This window comes from Hemiscyllium ocellatum, chromosome X (assembly GCF_020745735.1).
Source record: "Hemiscyllium ocellatum isolate sHemOce1 chromosome X, sHemOce1.pat.X.cur, whole genome shotgun sequence".
In the NCBI taxonomy this organism is placed as follows: Eukaryota; Metazoa; Chordata; class Chondrichthyes; order Orectolobiformes; family Hemiscylliidae; genus Hemiscyllium; species Hemiscyllium ocellatum.
The window spans coordinates 15,218,065-15,244,083 of NC_083453.1; the positions used below are offsets into that span (position 1 = coordinate 15,218,065).

The 26,019-nt window shown below is 43.4% G+C and overlaps 1 protein-coding gene across 4 annotated transcripts in view; it reads left to right on the plus strand.

The window, feature by feature from the left end:
- Positions 1–26,019, plus strand: part of LOC132805784 (tensin-1-like) — a 284,100-nt gene that overhangs the window by 66,213 nt on the left and 191,868 nt on the right. Inside the window, exon 1 of one of the 4 annotated variants that reach the window (XM_060821040.1) lies at positions 13,135–13,185. The exons of the other annotated variants lie outside the window; for them this stretch is intronic. Within the exon in view, the coding sequence (XP_060677023.1) occupies positions 13,141–13,185 (45 nt within the window). The 5' untranslated portion in view covers positions 13,135–13,140. Of the gene's footprint in view, positions 1–13,134; positions 13,186–26,019 lie in introns of those variants that run through there. 4 annotated transcript variants of the gene reach the window in all.

Below are 26,019 nucleotides of genomic sequence, written 5' to 3' on the forward strand. Positions count from 1 at the left end.
TTCAGAAACCTGATTGCAGTGTCAAGGTTGAATTACAATGTGACTTACATTGAAAAATCCATTTTTACACTGCAATGAATTTGACAACATGTAAACAAGTCACAATCATGTAAGAAAAACAAACAAGCATGTTTAACAGGGAAACAATGGACAGAATTAAATCAAACTGATATTAAACTTGCAAACCTGCAAAACATCACTGCTGCATTACAGGAACTGGAATACATACACAGCTGTCGGAGTGTAGGGGCCAGAGAGCAATGCAGATTCAATAGATCATGAGGTTGCAATTTTGCTGTGATTTCTATGTCTGGCTTTTTTAAAAAATCCTTTCATCATATGTGAGAGTTGCTGGCTAGACTAGCATTTGTGGCCTATTCCTACTTGCTCCTGAGAAGGTGGTGGTGAGCTACCATCTTGAACTGCTGTAATGCATTTGGTGCAGTCCACTGCAGGAGCAGTGATATATTTCTAAGTTAGGATGGTGAGTGACTTACATGGTAGTGTCTTCATGCATCCGTTGTTGTTATCCTTCCAGATGGTAGTCTTGGGTTTGGAAGGTGCTACTGAAGAAACTTGAAGCCATTTATTCTCTCCTAACTTCTAACTGGATAATCCCTTGGGCAATAAGAGCCATGACTGAAAATTGGGAGAGGGAAACAAAATGATACAATGAGAGGAGCAAAGGGAAAGAATAAAAGAAAATGGAGGACTCAAAGATTATGGAATTGGAAGAGTGTGTGCATTTATTTTCTCAAGTACTTGCCATTTACTCAGCTACCAGAAATTAAAGAGTATATGGTCACACTGGTTGGAGGCTAAAAAGGAAGTAAAAAATGAGGTCTGCAGATGCTGGAGATCACAGCTGCAAATGTGTTGCTGGTCAAAGCACAGCAGGTTAGGCAGCATCTCAGGAATAGAGAATTCGACGTTTCGAGCATAAGCCCTTCATCAGGAATAAGAGAGAGAGAGCCAAGCCGGCTGAGATAAAAGGTAGGGAGGAGGGACTAGGGGGAGGGGCGATGGAGGTGGGATAGGTGGAAGGAGGTCAAGGTGAGGGTGATAGGCCGGAGTGGGGTGGGGGCGGAGAGGTCAGGAAGAGGATTGCAGGTTAGGAGGGCGGTGCTGAGTTGAGGGAACCGACTGAGACAAGGTGGGGGGAGGGGAAATGAGGAAGCTGGAGAAATCTGAATTCATACCTTGTGGTTGGAGGGTTCCCAGGCGGAAGATGAGGCGCTCCTCCTCCAGCCGTCGTGTAGTTGTGTTCTGCCGGTGGAGGAGTCCAAGGACCTGCATGTCCTCGGTGGAGTGGGAGGGGGAGTTAAAGTGTTGAGCCACGGGGTGATTGGGTTGGTTGGTTCGGGCGGCCCAGAGGTGTTCTCTGAAGCGTTCCGCAAGTAAGCGGCCTGTCTCACCAATATAGAGGAGGCCACATCGGGTGCAGCGGATGCAATAGATGATGTGTGTGGAGGTACAGGTGAACTTGTGGCGGATATGGAAGGATCCCTTGGGGCCTTGGAGGGAAGTGAGTGTGGAGGTGTGGGCGCAAGTTTTACATTTCCTGCGGTTGCAGGGGAAGGTGCCGGGGGTGGAGGTTGGGTTGGTGGGGGGTGTGGATCTGACAAGGGAGTCACGAAGGGAGTGGTCCTTGCGGAACGCTGATAGGGGAGGGGAGGGAAATATATCCTTGGTGGTGGGGTCCGTTTGGAGGTGGCGGAAATGGCGGCGGATAATACGTTGTATGCGCAGGTTGGTGGGGTGGTAGGTGAGAACCAGTGGGGTTCTGTCTTGGTGGCGGTTGGAGGAGCGGGGCTCAAGGGCGGAGGAGCGGGAAGTGGAGGAGATGCGGTGGAGGGCATCGTCGATCACGTCTGGGGGGAATCTGCGGTCCTTGAAGAAGGAGGCCATCTGGGTTGTGCGGTGTTGGAATTGGTCCTCCTGGGAGCAGATGCGGCGGAGACGAAGGAATTGGGAATATGGGATGGCGTTTTTACAGGGGGCAGGGTGGGAGGAGGTGTAGTCCAGGTAGCTGTGGGAGTCAGTCGGTTTATAATAGATGTCTGTGTTGAGTCGGTCGCCCGAGATAGAAATGGAAAGGTCTAGGAAGGGGAGGGAGGAGTCTGAGACAGTCCAGGTGAATTTCAGGTCGGGATGGAAGGTGTTAGTAAAGTTGATGAACTGTTCAACCTCCTCGTGGGAGCACGAGGCAGCGCCGATACAGTCATCGATGTAGCGGAGGAAAAGGTGGGGGGTGGTGCCAGTGTAGTTGCGGAAGATGGACTGTTCCACATATCCTACGAAGAGGCAGGCATAGCTGGGGCCCATGCGGGTGCCCATGGCAACTCCTTTAGTTTGGAGGAAGTGGGAGGATTGAAAAGAGAAGTTATTCAGGGTGAGGACCAGTTCAGTCAGTCGAAGGAGGGTGTCAGTGGAAGGGTACTGGTTAGTGCGGCGGGAAAGGAAGAAGCGGAGGGCTTTGAGTCCTTCGTGATGGGGGATGGAGGTGTACAGGGACTGGATGTCCATAGTGAAAATAAGGCGTTGGGGACCGGGGAAGCGAAAATCCTGGAGGAGGTGGAGGGCGTGGGTGGTGTCCCGAACGTAGGTGGGGAGTTCTTGGACTAAAGGGGACAGGACCGTGTCGAGGTATTGGGAGATGAGTTCGGTGGGGCAGGAGCAGGCTGAGACAATGGGTCGGCCGGGGCAGGCAGGTTTGTGGATTTTGGGCAGAAGGTAGAAACGGGCGGTGCGGGGTTGTGGGACTATGAGGTTGGAGGCGGTGGATGGGAGATCCCCTGAGGTGATGAGGTCCTGGATGGTCTGGGAGATGATGGTTTGGTGGTGGGAGGTGGGGTCGTGGTCAAGGGGGCGATAAGAGGAGGCGTCCGCGAGCTGGCGTTTGGCTTCAGCGGTGTACAGGTCAGTGCGCCAAACTACCACCGCGCCTCCCTTGTCTGCGGTTGGCATAGAACTGGTAGACTGAACTGGAAAGATGCATTGAGTGGTGTCCCACAAGGATCTCTGTTGGAACTCCTCTTATTTATCAGATTCACCAAAGGGCTAGAATTAGAAACCAAAATTGGAAACAGTTTTGGAATTTATTGATAGAACCAAATTGCTGTGGTGGTAGATTATGCCCGGGGATTGTGAAAGTCTAGTGGAGGATGTTGGTAGATGAACAGGGTGGGTAGTTGCAGTTTAATGGAGAAAACAAAATGCAAAACCATGCTTCGTGCAAGTGATATTACTGAATCTCAGCTTATATGGAGCAGGTGTACAAGTCAGTAAAAGTCAATGGCCACCATCAGAATAAACTGGCTCCCTGTTTTTAAATGTCGAGAATACATTGTAATGTTAACAAAAAACTGTACAATACTTTTATGGCTGAAAAGAGACTATATTTCTGAAGTTTTTCTCTTGCACTCATCAGGACAACTGCAAGAATGCCAAATTTCAAACGATAACAGAAATTTATACACAGGAGAGTAAGATGTTGGTTGATTGGACGAGGCACTGCCATAGAGAAAGCAACAGAGAACTATAGGTTCCCCAAACGGCTGAGTATTTAAAAGATGGCACAAAGCTTGAACATATTCCTTATTTTGTAGACAATGGGTTACTGCGTATGAATATATATCATTTCTACCAAAAATAAATGAGCAGCATTACAAGCTTGACTGATTTATCTTCAATTAGTTATTTGTGTAGCTATGAGCGCACTCGGTACTGGTCAGTAAGTGCCCCTCAGTGACAGAATCATATCTAAACAGTAGATGTTTTAGCTTCTACTACAGTGGGCTGTTTGAGCACTGTCTATTCTCTGTCTATTGTTACCAACCACAGCAACACGCTGATTGATTCAATCAGCCAATTCGTACAGCCCACATTACCGGCATCAGACTAACACTATGTTGCTCAGTTGTATGGGAGGCAGAGCATCTTTGATTGGAGAACGGTGTTCATTTGAACTTTGAGGCAGCTGAAACAGCCTGGAAAGTGCTCCAATCGTGAAATGCAGTACTCGGATAATCTTGGCAATGTCGGCAGCAGTGAACCACTGTCTCCCACATTTGTCAGCGCTTCCAAGGATGCACATCAGAGTGAGAAGACAAATTGCCACGGGCAGAAAATGCTCCCTTTGGACTGATGCCAACCAGAAACTGGTGCTCCGCAGACTTCTGCTTTTAAAAGTGATGTTCAGGTAACAGTCACAGCAGCCAACACTAGAAACCGCAATAGTCGTTAAATGTTTGTTACTTTCTTTTTGGGAGGGGTTGGTTTGTTTGAATGGGCAGCTTGTTTGCTTCATTTCATCAATAGCAATGTGAGACTTTTAATTGGGACTTTGTCTGAAGCACCAACTCTATCACATGGTGTCACATGTTTTCATGGTTGGTCTGTTGGGCACAGTTTGCTAGTTTCCTCAAAACTAACTTATCTAAAATAGTGAAGTGCGGTAACAACACATCCTTAAATGTTCTTCTCCATTTTCAGTTTGGGTAGAGTCATCTTGTGGCCACAGTGATCGAGAGGTCAAAGTTCAGAGTTCTACCTTGGCCCCTCCCTGTGGCTTTGAAATCGATTATCTATTAATTTGTGGTCTGACATAATGAGCAAAAAAAAGACTATGGAAGTTTCTAGATTCTCATGAAAACCTAATTCATTCACTCATGTCCTTAAGCCAACCTTTACCCAGTTTGAGCACACATGTGAGACCAGTTCCACACTATCCAAGTCCTTGGGGCAACTCAAGATGGATAATAAATCCCATTCTCACTCCAAGAACAAATAAATTTTTTTTATTGTTATTTTTAGTGAAATTTGTTCTCAGGAGAAAGAGGGGGCAGTGTTCAGCATTGTGGGTAGACACTCAGTGTTGGCATCATGTACTCCTAGATCAGGTATACATTACTTTGGGGCTCACACTGCTTTTAACCTGAATCAATAGGACATACTATTGCTCTCCACTTATGCTGAAAGGCGTGCTCCCCTATCAAGCAATCCGTCTCCCACAGCAATCTTCCTCCTTACTGAATTATTATTTGTGCTGTAAACTCACACCTGTTGTTAGATGGAGCCTGTCCACATTTGTGTATTGTAGGACCCTTACAGCCAACAGCCAAGTGATGCATTTTGACCCCGTCAGCCTGATATTGATTTAAATGCAGGCCTCAGGGGTGAAAGGACAGTGACCTAACCCACAGCTCTCAACCTTTTCCAACATTCCCATCATTTTTAATCTTGGCCAGTGACCCTCGTCCAAGTTTGTTTATTTAGAGAATAAAATGCAGAGAGGAACCTTAAAAGGAAGAAAATACAGAAAACAATTTACCGTAATATGTTCCCTTTCCTCATGCGGCTGATAATGAGGCATAAATAAAATAAAGCCCACATCTAAGAACAATGCAAGAGAGTTTTGGCCACACTTCACAAACTAACATTAATTAAAAAAAAACATTAGTGCTGTGAAGTTACAAAGCTTTCATGTATCAACTGTTATCTCTGCCTCATCTTCCACTTCATTGGGATTTTGGAATCTTTTCCCATCCTTGATCTTCCCCTTCCCAGGTTTCTCTTCTCGCTCGAATCTATGAGCTCGTTCTCACCAAACGATTGCTTCTCAATTTACCTCATTGTCTCTTCTGCATTTTTCAAGCTTGTTGCATGGGCCTTCACTTAGGCACCTCAATTAAATGAACCACACATGTAAGATAATGGGAACTGCTTCACCTGGCTGGGGTATATGGAACAAGGGTCAGGGGGAGAGAGTGAGAGGTCACAATCTCAGGAAAAGGGGTTGCTTACTTCAAACTGTAATATGGAAACATTTCTTCATGCAGGCATTTGTGAACCTTTGGATCTGTCTACTTCAAAGGGTTCAGTCGTTTAATACATAAAGACATAAATGCATTTCAATAGAGCCTTTCATGACCACCAGATATTTTTGAGGTGCTTCACAGCCATTGAAGTACTTTTTAAATGTCATCAGTGTTAAAATGTGAGAAACATGGCAGCCAATTTACACACAGTAAGCTCCCCAAAAAACAATATGATATGGACCAGATAATCTTTTCTTCATGGTGTTGAATGAGGGATAAATATTTGGCAGGGCACTAGGAAGAACTGCCAGACTCATCTTTAAAATATTACCGTGGAATCTTCTCCGTGCACCAAAAGAGGCAGACTGGGGCTTGGTTTAATATCTCATCTACCTCCGACAGTTACAACATTCCCTCAGTCCAGCACTGCAGCATCAGGCTGGATTTTTGCGATCAAGCCTTGGAGTGGTACTTGAATTGAGAACTCTGTGACAGCATTCCTCTACGACACAGCTTATGCTTTCAAAATGGAGGTTGACAGATGGTTATCAAGGATGATGAGGCTAATACAAGAAGGTAAAGCTAAGGTACAAGATCAGCCCTAATGTTATTGAGTGGCAGAGCAGGTTCAATGGGCTGAGTGGACTGAGTTAAATATGATGATACATAAATTGAAAAGAAGAGAGGAGTTAATAAAATTTAAACAGTCTTTGACTACTCACATTTGAAATAAAGAACAGTATCCGATCAAATGAAACTGGAGAATGTCAGGTGACATCATGAAGGGTCATATTTTCCTTTCTCAGATTCAGTGTCTGTTTTGGACTTTCCCTCCTCAGTGTCTGAATATAATGGTCAAAAATGAAATGAAAAGCACTCTGTTTTGTGAGCCGACTGCTATATTTGTACACAAACTTAGAAAGATTTGACAAAACCAGCTGTCTTTGCATTTCACCTCTGAGCATTTTAAGATAATGATAAGCTACATCTTGAAGTGCCACACAAGCTTTGTAAAGTGAACAGCTTTAAGGGAGAACCCAGGTAGACCAAGAGGGAAACTGCAAAGAATCCTGGCTCTCTAAAATGCAGAATGATTGAATGACATTATGTAATGTTCTGCTAAAAATATTTCACGATCTATAAACACACATCCCTGGATTCACTCGGTGTACTGGCAGCTGCTGCCTCTGACAGGCGGTTGTGTAAACTGTGGTATTTATTAACTCCTGACACACAACAGGAACCTGTCAGAATTGAATCACTTTACAGGAACTCAGCAACCCAGGAACTCCCAACGTTTTATCATTGTTCTTTTGCCTTAAGTGGCTGGGATAGGCCTAGCCCACTGTTCATTTAGATTCAATGAGGGAAACAATTTGTCAAGAATGGTTTTTGCTTTTCTCCATCATGGCTGCCCAAAGGTTGAGCTGGTGCCAGGTTCCTGCCAGTGTGAGTGCTAAAGCAACTGCGAAGAGTTGTCCATCAGTGGCCAAAGTTGCCTCCAGTTGGTTGTGCCTCCAATCTGACTTAGAGCTATATTCCTGTTCCTTCACTGTCATTGAGCCAATATCCAGGAATTCCCTTCCTCACAGCACTGTGGGTGTACCTACACCACACATATGACGGCAGTTCAAGGAGTAGCTTGTACTACCTTCTCCAGGGCAACTGAGGTGGCAACTAAAGAGAGCTGGTAGCTGGCAGCTATTCAGTACATCACATCCACTGCTCTGCCCTCATCAATCCTCTTTGTTACTTCTTCAAAAAACTCAATCACGTTCATGAGACATGATTTCCCATGCACAAAGTCATGCTGAGTATCCCTAATCATTCCTTGCCTTTTCAAATACATGTAAATCTTGTCTCTGAGGATTCCTTCCAACAACTTGCCCATCACTGGTCTATAGTTCCTTGGCTTTTACTTACCACCTTTCTTAAACAGTGGCACCACATTAGCTAACTCCAGTCTTCCAGCACCTCACCTATGGCTACCGATAATACAAATATCTCAGCAAGGAACCCAGCAAACTCTTCCCTAGCTTCCCACAGAATTCTAAGGTGCACCTGAACATTTCCCAGGGATTTATCCGCCTTTATACTTTTTAAGCCGTCCAGCACCACCACCCTCTGTAATATGGACATTTTTCAAGATGTCGCTATTTATTTCCCCATGTCCTATATCTTCCATATCCTTCTCCACCATAAACACTGATGCAGAATACTCATTTAGTATGTCTTCAATCTCCTGCAGTTCCACATATAGGCGGCCTTGCTGATCTTTAAGGGGCTCTATACTCTCCCTAGTTACCCTTTTGTCCTTAATGTATTTGTAGAATTCCTTTGGATTCTCCTTAACCCTATTTGTCAAAGCTATCTCATGTCCCTTTTTTGCCCTCCTGATTTCTCTCTTAAAGTTTCCTCCGACTGCTCTTATACTCTTCTCAGGATTCATTCAATCTCTGTTGTCTGTACCTAGACCATAAGACAGAGGAGTGGAAGTAAGGTCATTCGGCCCATCGAGTCCACTCCGCACCTGACATATGCTTCCTTCTTGCTCCTGACCAAAACCTCAATTTCTCTAGTCATCCAGCATTCCCAAACCTACGAGCCTTGCCCTTCACCTTAACAGGAACATACTGTCTCTCGTTATCTCATTTTCTGATCATCCCCCCCAAAATTTGCATGTCAATCCTATCAAAACCCTCTTGTAATCTTTGAGGTTTTTTAAATATCAGATCAAGCCCCTCAGCCTTTATTTTCAAGGGAAAAGAGCCGCTGTCTTTTCAGTCTTTCCTGATGAGTATAACCTTTCAGTTCTGGGATTACTCTTGTGAATCTTGTTTTTAACCTTCTCCCACGTCTCTATACCCTTTTTGTAAATGTTGGAGTCAGAACTGTGCTCCTAGTTGCTGGAACACTCAATAGGAGGTGGCACAGTGGTTAGCACTGTTGCCTCACAGCACTGGGGACCTGGGTTTTATTCCAACCTCAGGTGACTGCGTGGAGTTTGCATATTCTCCTTGGTTTCCTCCCACAGTCCAAAGATGTGCAGTTTCGGTGGATTGGCTGTGCTAAATTGACTATAGTGTGTGGGCTAGGTGGACCAGCAATGGTAACTGCAGGGTTATTGTGTGAGGAGCTGGGATGCTCTTTGGAGGACCAATATGGGCTGAATGGCCTCTTTCTACACTGTCGGGATTCTATGAAATAGAGTCATAGAGATGTACAGCACGGAAACAGACCTTCGGTTCAACCCGTCCATGCTGACCAGATATCCCAACCCAATCTAGTCCCATCTGCCAGTACCCGGCCCATATCTCTCCAAACCCTTCCTGTTCATACACCCATCCAGATGCCTTTTAAAAGTTGTACCAGCCTCCACCACTTCCTCTGGCAGCTCATTCCATATACGTACCACCCTCTGCGTGAAAAAGTTGCCCCTTAGGTCTCTTTTATATCTTTCCCCTCTCACCCTAAACCTATGCCCTCTAGCTCTGGACCTCCCCACTCCAAGGAAAAGACTTTGCCTATTTATTTGCCTATCCTACATTGTGTGTATCTGTCCTACTACCCTAGCGTTGATTACAAATGAATTGTTTCAGGAAATTTGAACTGTTGTAATGCATTACCTTTGCACCTTAGTAACTGTCTTAGCTGTAATTCATGTTCAAAATATAAACAAACTTAAATATTATTTCCCAAAATGACACTTGCTATTTATAATATGTAAAATAGTTCAGAACAAGCTGGCTGAATTTGTATTGAATTTGCTGATGACACTAAGCTCTGCGGTCAGAGGAAGACTTTGTTTATTCATTCATGGGATGTGAGTGTCATTGGCCAGGCCCCCATTTATTTTCCATTCCATCTTCCCTGGAGAAGATGTTGAAGTCACCTCTTGAATTGCTGCAGTCCTTGGGTGAAGGTTTACCCACTATGCTGTTAGCAAGGGGTTCTAGGATTTTGACCCAGCGACAGTGAAGGAGCAGCGATATATTTCCAAGTCAGGATGGTGAGTGGCTTGGCAGGGAACTTGAAGGTGGTGGTGTTCCCATGTATCTGCTGCCCTTGTTCTTCTAGCTGGTAGAGGTCATGGGTTTGGAAGGTCTTTTCTCAGGAGCCTTGGTGAACTACTGCCTTGTATCTTGTTGACGTTACATACTGCTGCCATAATGCAACACTGGTGGACAGAGTGAATGTTGAAAGTGGTGGATGTGGTGCGAACAAAGAGGACTTTTTTTGTGCCAGATGCTGTTGAACTTATTTAGCGTTCCTGGCAAGTTTTGAATTTTGACAAATTGCAACAGTGCATCCTGTAGATCAAACACACAGCAGGCAAGGAGCTCCAGTGTAGGATGGAGTGAATATTGAGCTTAGTAATTTGCCGTCTGATTGAAAAATCAACACTGTTCTGGAAGGTGTGGAGCTACCTAAGTATTGTTGGAGTTGTGCCCATTGAAATGAGTGGAGAGTATTCCATCACACTCCTAACTTGTTTCATGTGGATAGTGGACAGACTTTGATGCTTCAGAAGGTGAGTTGCTCATTGCAGCTTTCCCCTTTCAGTTACAATACTGCTATGGCACATCCAGATGAGCTTCTGGTCAGTGCTGATCCACAAAATGTTTGGTGGTAGAAGTTTCTGTGATGTTGATACTCCTGAAAGTCAAATAGGACTTTTTCAACATGGACTCAATCCCTCAGGACTGTGCTGGGATGAGGTAAAACTCAGAGAATCCCCACAGTGTGGAAGCAGGCCATTTGGCCTTTCAGATCCACACTGATCTTCTGAAGGGCATCCCATTCAAACCCACCCCACTATCCTATCCCTGCACTGTCCATGGCTAATCTACCTAGCCAGCACATCTTTGGACTATGAGAGGAAACTAGAGCACCTGGAGGAAACCCCCACAGACACAGGGAGAATGTACATATTCCACACAGACAGTCACACAAGGGTGGAATCGAATTAGCACTGCTAATCACTGAACCACCATGTAATTTTTATAAACACTCAAGTCTGTTATGTATCAGTTACCAGCCATGCCTGGGTGGACAGCACACTTGCCATTGAGTCAGAAGGTTGTAGAATTGAGTCCTGATCCAGGACGTGCACACAAAAATCAAGGCTAACATTCTAGTGCAATACTGAGGGTGGGCTGCACTAATCAGAGTGCCAAATTTTCTGTGAGGAGTTAAACCGATGACTTGTCTGCCCTCTCAAGTGGACATCGAAAACCTCATGGAATTATCCAGAAGAAATAAACTGTAATCTGTGAGGAGGATGGTGTAGGACTTCAAAGGATTGGTGAGTTGAGCAGGTGACAGATGAAGTTCAATGCAGAAAGCATGAGGTGATACACTTTGTTCCAAAGAACACAAAGACAGTATAAATTAAAAGATATTGCTCTAAAGGGTGTGCAGCAGCAGGGAGACCTGGGTATACTGTATTTGTACATAAGCTATTAAAGGTGGCAGAACAAGTAATTGACCTGTTAATACAGGTCATACAGTATCCTAGGTTTCATAAATAGCAGCATAGAGTTCAGAAGACATTGGTTAGACCTCAGCTGGAGGCTCTCATACTATGGGAAAGATGTGAATGCATTGGAGACAGTACAGAAGAGGTTTATGAAACTGGTTCCAAGGATGTAACACTTCAATTATGAGGATCTATTGAAGAAGTTGGAACTGGTCTCCTCGGGGAGGAGAAAGTTAAGAGGAGATTTGATACAGATTTCAAAATCATGACAAGTCTGGACAGAGCAAAAAAGGAGAAACTGTCCTCACTCAGATTGAGAACTCAGTTTTATAATGTTTTGCAAAAGAAGCAAATATGAGGTGAGAAAAGAAACTTTTTTCATATCATGTGTAGTGAGGATAAGGAATACACTGCCTGGAAATGTGGTGGAGACAGGTTCAGTTGAGACATTCAAGAGGACATTGGATTCTGTTTTAAATAGAAACAACGTGCAGAGGTTACAGATAAAAAAACGGGAGATTGGCGCAAAATTAAAATTCTCAGTGAGACACTGCAGGCATAATGGATGGAATTTTAATTTTTTTATCTCCTCATGGCAAGCACATGTCACTGGCTGGGCCAGCATTTATTGCCCATTCTTAGTTGCCCTCGAGAAGGTGGCAGTGAACTGCCATCTTGAACCGCTGCAGTCCATTTGCTATTGGTTTACCCACAATGCAATTGAGGAGGGCCTTCCAGGATTTTGACCTACCAATACTGAAGGAACAGCGATATATTTCCAAATCAGGATGGGGAGTGGCTTAGAGGGGAACTTACAGGGTGGTGTTCCCATGTATCTGCTGCCCTTGTCCTTCTGGATGGAGTGGTTGCAGGTATGGAAGGTGCTCAAGTGAATGTTTTGCAGTGCATCTTATAGAAACTACATACCACTGCTACTGAGCATCAATCGTGGAGGAAGTGGATGTTTGTGAATGTGAATCCACTCAACTGGGCTGCTTTATTGTGGGTAGTGTCAAGCATCTTGAGTGTTGTTGGAGCTGCACCCATCCAGGCAAGGGTGTGTTCCATCACACTCCTGACTTGTGCCTCGCAGAATGAATTTTTACTGCACCATAACCATTCTGTGAATTCTCTCTGGTGTTCTTATCCCTCGATTGACATCACAACGAATAGATTATCTGGTCATTACCACTTTGCTATTCGTGGAAGCTTACTGTACACAAATTGAGGTGGCTGCATTTCCTACAAAAGGGGATGACACTTCAAAAAGTTGACTGTAAAGCATTTTTGGGACACTGAGGATAGGAAAGACGCTATCGAAATGCATGGCATGGACTGCATTATGGAATCACGCAGTTAAAGCCCCACTTCCCCTGAGCTTGACTATACCATTCTCATATGGGAGATTTAATCTCACAATTAATATAAAAGTTTGCATACAACACAAAACCCAGATGCTGCTGCTCTGAGAATTTATGAGTTGAACCCTGCAAACAAAATAACGATTGTGCCTGAGAGCACGAATCAATGAATATCCCGGTCTGTTTTCTGTTGTTGTTGTAAAAGTAGATTTGAGTGTATGAGGAAGGTGCAGCTTTTCATTGGCTTCACGGACTGCTAGAGTAATGGTTCTGTGGACAGAAGGTTTTTTTTTGGCAAGGCTTAAGGACTGAAGGGAAGAGAGAGAGAGGGCGAGAGCGCGCAGTGCATCAGTAGCAGAGCAGTCTCACAAACGCACTCTGTGCTGGTCCACAGAAAGAGCCTCAGTGTTTTCACTTTTCTTTTTCCTGGGAGGGCGGAGGAAGCGGAAAAAAAAACGAAGCCGGCGACCCTGGTCGTAAAATGTCGACTCTCGAGAAGGCCAGAGGGAGAAAAGTTGTGTCGCAGGTAACTGTTGCGTGCCGTTTCTTTGTGGAGTTTTTTTTAAATCCAGAATCATAAAAGCTGCAGGCGTGGGGCTAGTGGAAATGGTCATGCTTCTGTGATTTGGAGCTGGGAGTGTATGTTGCAGATCGGTGGAGAACTTTTCACAGGTCAGCTGCTTAGTGAAGCGATGGGCACTGGCGGTGAGATGTATCCTGTCCAGGCTGCAGGGCTACAACAGTTATTTCTTTGCCTTGTGTTCTGCAGAGCAGCTGACTTGGAGGAGAGAAATCGGAGGGTTTTTTTTTCACTGGCTGTTAACGGGACGGCAGGTTTCCGAACCCTTCCCGCTAACAATAGCTGTATTATTACCGAACTGAAGCCCCCTTCTCTGATCGGCTTTCTGCACTTGAGCTGTCAGTGATTTTTTTTGCTCCTTGTGCCCCAATTGGAGATGTCAGTGACATGAGCTGGTTGAGAAAGGGTAGCGGTAGCTCTCAGGTCTGCCAGTGATGAATGATTAAACTACAGGAGGGGTGGGGGCTTTGTGTGCGCATACTATTGGCAGATGACTTATCAAACAAGCAGGAGTTTAAACTGAAGTGTGTATGTGTGGCTCTCTCAGTCGGGATCCTAACAAGGCACTGGCTCCCAGGTGAATTTTTACTTTGGTGCAAAAGTCACCCAGCAGCCAAAACACTGACTCTGGAGCTGCTAGAACGAGCGTCCTTGTTCGAGATTATGCAACAAAAACTCACATTCATATAGTGCGTTTCAGGTCAGAAAATATCCCTCCCAAAGCACTCCACAGCTTAACACTGAGCCACAAAAGGAGTTATTAGGACAGTCCTAAGATGTGGAGGGTTAGTTGGCCACATTAATTTGCCTATAATGTTTAGGCTGGGTGGATTAGCCATGGGAAATGCAGGGTTACTGGGATAGGGTGGGGGACTGGGTCTGAGTGGGATGCTCTTCAGAAGGTCGGTGTGGACTCGATGGGCTGAATGGCCTGCTTCCACACTGTTTGAATTCTGTGATTCTAAGATGATTAAAACCTTGTTTTAAAGAGTGGCTGAAAGGAGGAAAATCTCGAGGTCGAGGGATTTAGGGTCCTGACAACCAATTGGAATTAGGGATGCATAAGAGGCGAGAATTCGAGGAAGACAGATATCTCAAATGGTTGTGGCTTTGTAGAAGATTACGGAGATAGGGAGGGAAGAGACCATGGAGAGATTTGAAAAGGAGGATGAGAATTTCAAGATCTAGGTTTTTCTATATTAAAACCACTGGCTGCATTTCAACAGTAGTCACTTGGGAGTAAAGTGCTTTGAGACATTCAGTAGATGAGAATGGCACCATGGAAATGCAGGTTTTTGTTCTGTCTTCAACCAGAAATCAATGTACATCATTGCGCCCAGGGATGAGAGAGAAACAGGACTTGGTACAAGCAAAGACATGAGCAGTACTGTTTTGGGTGACCTCAAGTTTACAGGGTAGAATGTGGAAGAGTAGCTAAGAGTATGTTGGAATAGTTGAGGTAACAAAGGCATGGATGAGTATTTCAGTGGCAGCTGAGCGGTGAGAGGGACAGAGACAGAGACCAGTGATTTCTCAGATGTGTAAATAGGTGCTGTTAGTGATGGCATGGCTACATAATCAGACATGTGTGTGAAAATTTTATTGCCGGTGTGGATAAGGGGGTGGAAGAGGGTTTTTATTGGGGGAGTGGCTCCACATCTCGAAAGTCTGTTTTTTTAAACAAGACCATCTGTGCCATGTTGTGAAATTTATGCTGGTGCCAGTTCACTTCCTGAAGATGCCCGAATGAGAATGCATGGTTTCCTTGGGGCACTGACAAGTCACACTTCACATGGCAGCCCTCATTGGGAAAACTTGAAGAGTGGTGGTTCGTATGGATTGCAACTTATGCCAGTGAGATTCCCAGTGTAATTCCTCGAAAAAAAGTCTTTTTGTTTTGGTCCCCATCCTTTCCATTTTGGCAAGAACAAAACCACGCTTCAGCAACCCTTTCTCTCCTTTGGTTGACATCATTGCAATCAGTATCGATTGAGAGCGGAGACAGACACCATTCTCCAGTGTTCATTTTTGGATCTGACAGCGCATATCTCAGCTGTAGGAACTTGAGGTCTCCTTATTGAAGATTTTTTTCCAGTAAAATGAGATTATTGTTACGGATTGGTCAAAAATGCAGGATTATCGCTCCTAATGGGAGGCCCCACAAAAAAACACACACTGCCTTCATTTTGTCACTATGAGATGGGAACTGTTACTGTAGCCTTGACATGAGATCTCTATTATATAAAGTGGATTTTTTTTTCAGAAATTCCCTTGGATTTGTTGCTGTAGGGCACCTTTGTAAAGCATGGGCGGATCTTTTTTAGTACATAAAGTGCATTAGTCATAACTGGATGATATCCTGCCAAGAATCATGTAATAGGGCTATTGAAATTTAAGCTCAGAAGAAGTCTACGTCTTTCATTAAAATAAAAATCAAGCTCATTAACCCCTTCATCTACACAAGTTACTGTTGAAAATACAAATGCCTCCCCCAATGATTTAGTGGGCATATGAGCTCCCTAGATTACTGCAAAGCCAGAGAGACCAAGAAGAGTTCATTTCCTCAAACCTGTCATCTCTCTTTTCAATGAAGATTAAATAACAATCTGAAGCAGACCAACGTTCACAGCCCCAGAAAGAAAGTAGGACAGTATGTGTCATGTTTTAGATTGCTCTGGCAAAGAGTTGGGATAGACACAATGGGTTTAATGGCCTCTTTCTGTGCTTTATTTATCAATCTCTTTCATCATGATTGTCACTTGTACTGTGACGCTTTCTTTAAAAGACCTTTATTCTTTCATGGGATGTAGGCCTTGCTACTAAGGTCAGCATTTGATGCCCAAACCTAATTGCTCATGACTTTGCTAGGCTGTTTCAGAGTCAACCACATTGCTGTGGGTCTGGAGTCACGCGTAGGCAGACCAGATATGGATGGCAGATTTCCTTTCATGGTCACCATTATAGAGAGACTAGCTTTCAATTTCAGATTTATTAATTTAAGTTCCACCAGCTGCACGGTGAGATTTAAACCAATGTGACCAGCCTGAGCTTCCGGAATACAAGTCTAGTGACATTACCTCTACACGATCATCCTTCCCCCTAATCTTCAGAATTTGGGCCTGAAGGGAAACCATTACAAACCAACCTTCTTAACCTTTATTTAAAAAGGGAAGGATACAAAAAAAATACAGTAAATATAGACCAATTAGTTTAATGTCTGTTATTGGGAAAATGTTAGAGTCTATGAAAAAGGATGTAATAAGAGCATTTAAAAGTACATAATATGTTCAAACACAGTCTGCATGGTTTTGTGAAGGGGACATCATGCCTGACAAATTAATTAAAAGTCTTTGAGGAGGTAACAAGCAGGATAGATAATGGGGAAACAGTGGATGCAATATATTTGGATTTTTAGAAAGTGTTTTGATAGGGTGCCAAAAATTAGGCTGCAAGAGCACATGATTTTGGAGGTAGTTTATTAGCATGGTTAAGGGATTGGCTAACTAATAGAAGACAGAAAGTTAGGATAAAGGGTGCATTTTCAGAATGGCAACTTGTAACTGGTGGTATACCACGGGATCAGTGCAGAATTATTTACTATAATATAAATATATGTAAATGACTTGAATGAAGGAGGTGAATGTACTGTAGCTGAGTTTGCAGATGACACAAAAATAGATGGGAAGGCAAGTATTGCAGATGACACAGTCTGCAGAGGGATACAGATAGGCTAAACAAGTGGGAAAATCCTCCATAGATAAATTTAATGTGAAAAAAGTGTGAGGTTGTGCACTTTTGGCAGGAAGAAGAGAAGAGCTGAATATTATTTAAAAAAGGAAAGACTGCAGAAAGATACAGCACAGAGGAATTTGGGAGTCCCCATCGATAAATCACAAAAAACTAGTATCCAAGTTCAGTGGGTCATAGGCAAAGCAAATGGAATGTTGGCCTTTATTTAATTGAGAAGGAGTATAAAAGTAGGGAGGTTTCACTAAAACTAGACAAGGCAGTAGTCAGACCACAGCCGGAATACTGTGAACAGTTTTGGGACTCTTATCTAATGAAAGAAAGATATACTAGCATTGGAGGCAGTCCAGAGAAGGTTCACTAGACTGATGCCATGTATGTAGGAATTGTTTTATGAGGAGAGATTGAGTAGGTTGGCATGTACTCATTGGAATTTAGAAGAATGAGAGGCAACCTTATTGAAACATACAAGATTCTTAGGAGGCTTGACAGGATAGCTGTGGAAACGTTATTTCTCCTTTTGGGAGAGTCTAGACCAGAAGTCATAATCTCAGAATTAGGGGTTGCTGATTTAAGATAGAGATGGGGAGGAATTTTTTTCTGAGGATAATGAATCTGTGGAATTCTTTATTACAGGGGGCTGTAGAGGCTGGGTCATTAAGTACAGTCAAGGCTGAGATTAATTTTTAATCAGTAAGGCAATCAAGGGTTATAGGGAAAAGGCAGGAAAACCGAGTTGAGGATTATCAGATCAGCAACGATTTATTTGAATGGTGGAGCAGACTGGATGGGCTGAATGGCCTACTTCTGTTGCCAAGTCCTATGTTCTGTGACCTCATGCTGAGTATCAGAAACATATATTCTTGGGACTTGAATGTATCTTTGGGCATCCTGATATTTTGGAGACAGAGGATATCAGGTGACGTTAATCGATGTCTGTCAGCTGGGTGGCCATCTTGATTCTTTTCTTTAATTGGTGCAGTTTGATATGAATGAGAGAAACACAAATGGATGACAGTTTGATTGTAATGAGTAAAATGGACCAATTCTAACCCTAACATTACTCTCATATTAAAATCCCAGAGTCATTGAGACACAGGAGACCATTGAGCTCATGGTGGCTCGTGGACCATAATCCAGCCAGGTCCATTTCCCTACTCTATCCTATAGCCCTGCAAGCTTATTTCCCCCAAATGCCCATCCATTTCCCTTTTGATTTGATTCAGCTTCCACCACCCTCATAGGCAGGAAGTTCCAGGTTATTACCACTTGCTGTGTAAAAAGCAAATTCTTTCTTGCATTCCTCCTGCACCTCTTACCTAAATTCTGTGAACTCTTGTCCTTGTATGAGTGAAATGGAAGCAGTTCATTATAAGTGTCAAGTTTTATTAAGCTGAATCAACCCCATTTACTTATGAATGAACAACATTTGCAATTTTAGCATTAGCCGCAGGTCCAGTAATTACAAAGTCACAGTCATGACTTTGTGACACTCTCCAGTTGACCTGAATACCATTGGCTCTGACTTTGTTTGTTTGTATTTGCTGTCCACTGGTATTTCCAGGTAAAGGCAGTGAATAAAAATCCTGTTTCTCAGAGCTTTTCACTGCTGTCAAATCAAGTTTATTAGCCTTCTTACAATGCAACAGTGATGAGCAACTTACCTCCTGACTCTACAAAGCCTGTCCACCATCTAAAAGGCATAAATCCACTTGCCTGGATGGGTGCAGCTCCAACATCCAAGAAGCTCAGTACTATCCAGTACAGGTCAAAACAGCTCATTTGATTTACCATCCACTACATAAAGCATTCACTCCCTCCACCAGCAATACCTAGTGGTGGTAGTGTGCACCCATCCACAAGATGCATTGCAGAAAGTTCACCAAGGTTCCTTAGACAGCTTCTTCCAAACCAAAGTTCACTTTCATCCAGAAGGACAAGGGCAGCAGATACACAAGAAAGCCATCACGTGCATGTTCCCCTTCAAGTCACGTAATATCCTGATTTGGAAATAACAGTTCCTTCACTGTTGCTGGGTCAAAATCCTGGAATTCCCAACCTGAGGACATTGTGGGTCTACCTAAAGCACATGGACTGCAGCAGTTCAAGAAAGTGGCTCAGCAGCACCAGTGATGGGCAGTAAATGCTAACATAGCCTACATCCCATGAAAGAATAGATAAAAAAATACACACTTGGAGGCAACCTTAGAAATGAGGCCTGAGTGGAATCAAACTGAAGACATTTTAACCCCATTTTCAGGTGGATAGGAGCTAAAATAATTTTAGTGTGAATTAAAGTTGTTATTCATTGGTCGTAATTTTTTTCTTTTTGCTCGAAGTTGTTTAAGCCAGTTATGATTTGAGTGGTTCCTGCAATAATGAGAGGTATTATTGTGAGGCTTTACTCACAGTTCCCAAGGTGTAAATTGATGTTACAGTTTCCAAGCACTTCACAGCAAATAAAGTACTTTTGAACTTCAGAATAGTTTTGCAGTGATAGCACCACTGGTGACTTCCCCATGGACAAGGCCAAGTGAGGTTGCTTAGGAATTTTTCCTAAAGGTATGAATCCATGCCAGTTAGACATCTTATAACAGCTGAACATTCACTAAAGCCATTTAAAACCGGTTCATTAATGGAGACCGGGCCCCTTTGTACCTTTAAGGAATTATACAACAGTTCTGCAGCAATTCCTCCATTGTTTCCCCTCAGGATAATGGAGGCACTGCTAGAAGAGTTAGATAATAGGACAGCACAGGTCACTCAGCCTGTATTGCCTCCACTGCCCAATTCCCATTAGCAAAGCCAATTTTATTTTTCTGTCATAAGGGAAGAAGGATGAGTGTGCTAATGAGGCCTCTGCATCTTTCAGTAACATCTGGACTCTGGTTCTGACTGCATAAGCCCCACGGGTAAACTGAAGTAATTCCAGCTGACAATATGGTTCTATCTGAAATCCAAAGGAGGACCAGGTGGCTGAGACCCTCAGCACCAGAGGAAGCCTTGAGGGGAAAGGCAAGTGGAGGAAGTGAACACTTACCCACAGAGAAATGGTCTTTCATTCAGTTCAACTTGGGTGCTTTTAGAAACAAGAGCCAATTCCATTATCAACTTGAGAGGATTTTATCAGGTCAGGAGCAGATTCCTGGCTCTTCTGTTTGTTTGCATGTCTGTTCCGGGGAAGCAGGTGGGATAGCTTTCCCACCTCATGCTAAAACTGTGCAAAGGCTTCAGTCTGAAACAAATGGCTGGTAGTTTAGAATAGAAACATAGAGTGTAGCAAACATTGAAATTCTTTGACACGGTTGGAGGCCGTTTGGCCTAGTGTGTCTGTGCTGGCCAAGAATAGAACTATCCAGTCTGATTCCACTTTGCAGTTCCTGCTCCATAGCCTTGTAGAATACAGCACTTCAAGCACATTTACAAGTATTTTTTAACCATGATGGAGGTTTCTACCTGTCCCAGCCTTTCAAGCAGTGAGTTCCATCCACTCACCAGTCTATGGGTGACAAAAGTTATCTCCATTGCCCCCCACCCCTCATCCTTTCACCAATTACTGTATGTCTAGGCCTCCTAGTTATTGATCTCGCTCTGGTAAGGAAAATACATCCTTCTTATCCACCTTATTTAGGTTGCATATTATTTTAGATAGCCTCCTCTGATTTATAATAAAAAAACTTCATAGTCTTTGTATTATGTGAAATCTCTGCAATGTCACCACAGTAAATGGCAGCACTTGTTCCTGACGTCTGAAAAGTTATTTTCATGAAAGACGTCAATGTTGTGTGATTGAAGGCAGATCTTATTCAAATCAGAGAGGGATGTTTGGAGTAATATTCTAACTAAACAAGAATAAGGGAAATTGCAAACTCTTCTAAAAACAATGGCTATTTTTCAAAGTGGGGAACATTAAAATGATTGAATTTTCAAACCAAAGGAAGTGATTTATTTCCCCAAAAATATGTGTTGTTCCTAAAATGTCATCACAGTACAATTCAATACAGCTCAATTTTATTTGATGCAGGACATGGTATTCTAGGGAGCCTGAATTCACTGACAATTTGCACTGTATCTGCATGATTTTCCTAATGCAGGCAGCTCTGTATGCTTCTATGTCCTGTATGGGAAATGGGGTCAGCCTACAAGTGGGACTATCCACCTTCAGTCCTCTTGGCTGAACAGAAGGCACACTTTCTGCATTATGTTTGAAAGAAAACAATCATTACCTTTACAAAAATTGAGGGAAAATTCCATTGATCTCAAGATAAATCAAGTTGACTGTGAGTACTGGGTTAGAAGGGTCACAGCATTTTAGATGGCTCAAGCTCTGTTCATTCTCAGATGAGTTTTGATTTAGTTGTTCAACAAAATATTGTATTCTACTATTGAATTATATTAACATTGACTTCTTGAATGACATAATTTTCTGAATAAACCTTTTAACTGAATTCTGTGTTGATCCAGAGGAAGGATGCTATTCAGGAGAGATGGAACACAGTTCTTTGGCAACTTCAGACACCTAAGATTTAAGTTAATTCTGGCTAAATACAAAATAAAGCTCCTTCTACTCTGCTCCAAACAATGTGTACCACTCATACTGCAAAAGTGCATTTTCTATGCCAACAATCCCTGAAAAAAAGCTTCCTGAAAGGCAGGATAGCACTGAAGAACCTCAGTAAACTGGCTCATTAGACAGAGATTGGCATCTACCATTCTCCAAATGCTAGTCCCTGCCACATCACCCATCCTCCAGGTGCCAATCCCTCCCATCCCCCAAGTGTAACTGCTGCCCATCCTCCAGGTGCCAATCCATCCAAGTGTTACTGCTGCCCATCCTCCAGGTGCCAGTCCCTCCCTTCCCCTAAGTGTCACTACTGCCCATCCTCCAGGTGCCAATCCTTCCCATCCTTAGTTTGCGAAACCGATCTTGGTATAACTGTTGGAGTGGTGAGCTAAGGAACTTGGCAGCAAAGCCTCTACTCATTAACTGGAGAGAAATTGGAGCCAGCAGCTGTCTGGTGGGAAAACAAAAGTTGCACAAATAACCTCCTAAATACAAGTCCTGTCGTATTTTTAATATTGTGCGAAGTTTTTTTTGGTTTGCAAAGTGGTTATACAATCTGTCTGAGGCACTTGAGAAACTCAAGGTTTTCTGAGAGACTGCTGGCTCGTGTTCCCACAAGCTGCTGTGGGTGAGGCAAGTTCCTTGAAAATCCATGCTAAAGGCAATGGATTACCTCACCAAATGGTCATTGTTTCTATGTTAGCCTGGGTGCTGAGTGTTTGAAGGCTGCTGGAGCACGTTGACGGGTGGGGGTATTTGCAGATTAGCCTGATCTTGCCCATTCACAACCTTGACACTTGTGCATTTTTGTAGCTGTTCTCTTTTTTCTTCCCTCACTCTCCCTAACTCGGGGTGTGAACCTAATTTTAACCTGCTCTGCCACTATCCCAACTGCAAATAACTTAACAGAACTGGAGATCAAACCAGGCATCTTACTGTTCTCAAGGTAAAGTTACCATAGTCCTACCAGACATAGGGCTGCTGTCTCATTAGAGAGAGATGACTAGTAGTGGTTTAACCGGAGGGTCATCATGCCTCAGGTGAGGGGAGAGGTTGAGAAGGAGAGGTCTTTGGTTAGTTCAGTTGGCTGGATGGCTGTTTTGCGATGCAAGAGTGGTGCCAATAACCTGGGTTCAACTCCTGCGTTAGCTGAGGTCCCATCTTCTCAATGTTGCCTCTTGCCTGAGGTGCGGTGAACTGCAGGTTAAATCACCATCAGTCGTCTCTCTCCCTAATGAGACCGCAGTCTGTGGTCCTCTGGGACTATGGTGTCTTTACCTTTACTGTTCTAAATTAAGTCATTATGACACAGAAGGAGGCTACTGGTGCATTCCTAAGTCCATGCCAGCTCTCGTAGAACCATCCACTCAGTCCCATTTTGCCACTCTATCCCAGAAGCCTGAAAATTTATTTTCTTCAGCGGTCCATTCAATTTCATTGATCATTTTTGCTTCCATCGTCCTTGTAGGATATAGCCCTGGTCCACTGTATTTTCTTATAGTGAACACAAATGCCGAGAGCTAACCACCAGCTTCCACATTTGCCGAGTTTAAGGTGATTAGTCAGTCGTGGGCAGCAGGCATGGTTTATAGTGCACAGTGCCCATTTAATAAAGAAATCATTGTGACAACAGCATAACACTCCGAAGTTTTTAGACCCCCCCTTCTGGAGTTTTAAACAACATCCAAATTTCAGTGAGAAACTCTCACTCTATGATCTAAACATATATTCATTTTGGAATTGATAAAAGTAAGGGGCACATTCTGGCAAGATGCCCATCATTTTCCAACCTGAGTGCAGCAGGCAAGGTTCTCACCACCAATGTGTGTACTTGCTAAATGTAAGCTTGGAGATCTCCAAGTAGTTTCATAAAATGTTCAAGTGTTTATACAAACAGACTGTGCGCAGTCCCTTTCCTGTTGTACATCTGCTTTGTGTCCAGTTGGTCATGACCCGCAAACCATTTCCGATTCAGGAGGTGCTGCACAAACCAAGTGAACTCCTACTCCCACAAGGCAGCATCCTATTACACAGTTTGTAACATTGATACATTGGAAAAAAAATCCTTCTGCTTTTTTAAGCTTTCTGGGAAAAGAAAAAATCTAATAGCATTGAAAGAATCATTCAATGATCAAGGGTTAAAGTTTCTAAGTAGAGAGGTTTTATGAGAACAGGCTTTAGCCCAAAGTAGAAAGCCAGTTTGAGCACATTTTATGTGAAAATAGCCTCAATCAGTACTTTGATTTTATAATGTTGGATGTGTATGATTCAATCAGTGGCACTCTTACCTCTGAGTCAGAAGGTTGTGGGTTCAAATGCCACTCTAGGACTTGACTGCAACAATCGAGGCTGACATTCCCCGTGTAGTACTGAGGGAGTTGTGCAGTATTGGAGGTGTCAGATATGACTGTAAATTCAGGGTACCTGCCCTCTTGGGTAGACATAAAATACTCCCTTGGTACTGCTTTGAAGAGCAGGGACATTCTCTCTCACATTTTAGCCCATATTCATTCCTCAAACACCACGAGAAAGCAAATTTGCTAGTCGATATCATCTTGATGTTTGTGGGATCTTGCAAATTGGCAAGCACACTTTCTATGTTACAACAGTTACTGCATTTTCCAGAGGTTTTTTTTGTTGGCTGTAGAGAGCTTTGGAACATCCTGTGGTCATGAAAGGTGCTGTAGAAAATCCAAGTCTCTTTTTACTGTAGCCTGGCTGGTTATATTAAAGGTTTCTTCCTGTTCATTCAATACATGGAATATTTTGAATATATGGCCTGGCTGTACTGGTGAAATGACTGTAAATGTGGCTTCAGTAATTTTAAAAATCATATCATTTGGCAGTAAATTTTTGGCTTTGAAGCTAATGAACCAAAATCAATATTAATGGATTGGACTAATTTGGTTCCATTATCAATAATTTACTGTCCTGTTTCTCATCATGAATTTCTGCAGTTTGCCTTGAGTGTATCCAGGGTTAGACTGCTGGCAGGATCTAGGCATAAATTACATTAAGAGCCTCTGAAGCCATGAGTGGGAGTTGCATGCACTTGGTATCATCCGAATGTGCAGTTTCCATTTCTGCTTGTTAGCTGCTGTCCTTTTCAATTCTTAGATCTTGATCCACATTCCTGATTAGAAAATAAGGAGAAAATTAATGTTCTAGTCTTTAAGTATGGAAAGGATTAAGGCATGCCTGCTTCAGAATGTTCTTCTAAATCTAATGCTGGTCCAATGTGGATGGTACAAGGACACAAAGTGTTGCATGTCTGTGAAAGTGACAGAGAAACTTGGTTGTTCACACAGTAGGATGGTGAAACAATAGCAGTCTTTCAGCACAGTAAAAAAACTCCAGGATTATGGTTCGTAAAAGGGGGAAATAAGAGCTTGCATATTGTATGCCACTTTATCCTTTACTTCCTATGTGTTATTGCAAGTTCTGCATCCTTGCCTTTTTATCAGAAAGGAAATGGGATAGTCACATGGTTAGCATAGAGATTGCAGATTATCATAAACACGTTTATGAAATTCTCTCCAGTTTTGCACTTCCTGAGTGCTTGAACATGTCCATTTAAAATGTTCAGAGAGAAATAAAAAGAGAGACTCTTTCAGTACTGCTAGGCAGCACGGTGGCTCAGTGGTTAGCACTGCTGCCTCACGGTCCCAGCTTCGATTTCAGCCTCGGGTGACTGTCTGTGTGAAGTTTGCACATTCTCCCTGTGTCTGCGTGGGTTTCCTCCGGGTGCTCTGGTTTCCTCCCACAATCCGAAGATGTGCAGATCAGGTGAATTGGTCATGCTAAATTGTCCGTAGTGTTAGGTGCATTAGTCAGAGGGAAATAGATCTGGGTGGGTTACTCTTTGGAGGGTCGGTGTGGAATTGTTGGGCTGCAGGGCCTGTTCCCACACTGTAGGGAATCTAATCTAATCCAGGCCCAGATGACTCTTCCTTCAAGTCCTTTACTATATTTTCTGCTCCAAGATTTAAAATATAATCAGTTTAATTCCTAATGTTCATTAAGAAAGATCTGTTGGTTCATGTAAAGGAGAAGACATCCTCATTAATTCTTCTTCAGATCGCTATCTGAAGGCAGGTCTAACCCACGGTGCTGCTTCACAAGAATCATTGAATCCCTACAGTGTGGAAGCAGGTGATTCGGCCCATCGACCCTCTGAAGAGCATCCCACCCAGACACCCCCACCTCCCCCCCCCAAAGTCCTTTTCCTGTAACCCTGCATTTCCCATGACTAATTCACCTAACCTACACATCCCTGAACATTATGGACAATTTAGCATAGCCAATCCTCCTAACCTGAACATCTTTGGACAATGGGAGGAAACCAGAGCAAACTCATATAGACATGGGGAGAATGCGCAACTCCACACAGTCGCCTGAGGCTGAAACTGAACCCAGGTCCCTGGCGCTGTGATGCAGCAGTGCTAACCACTGAGCCACCATGCTAAAGA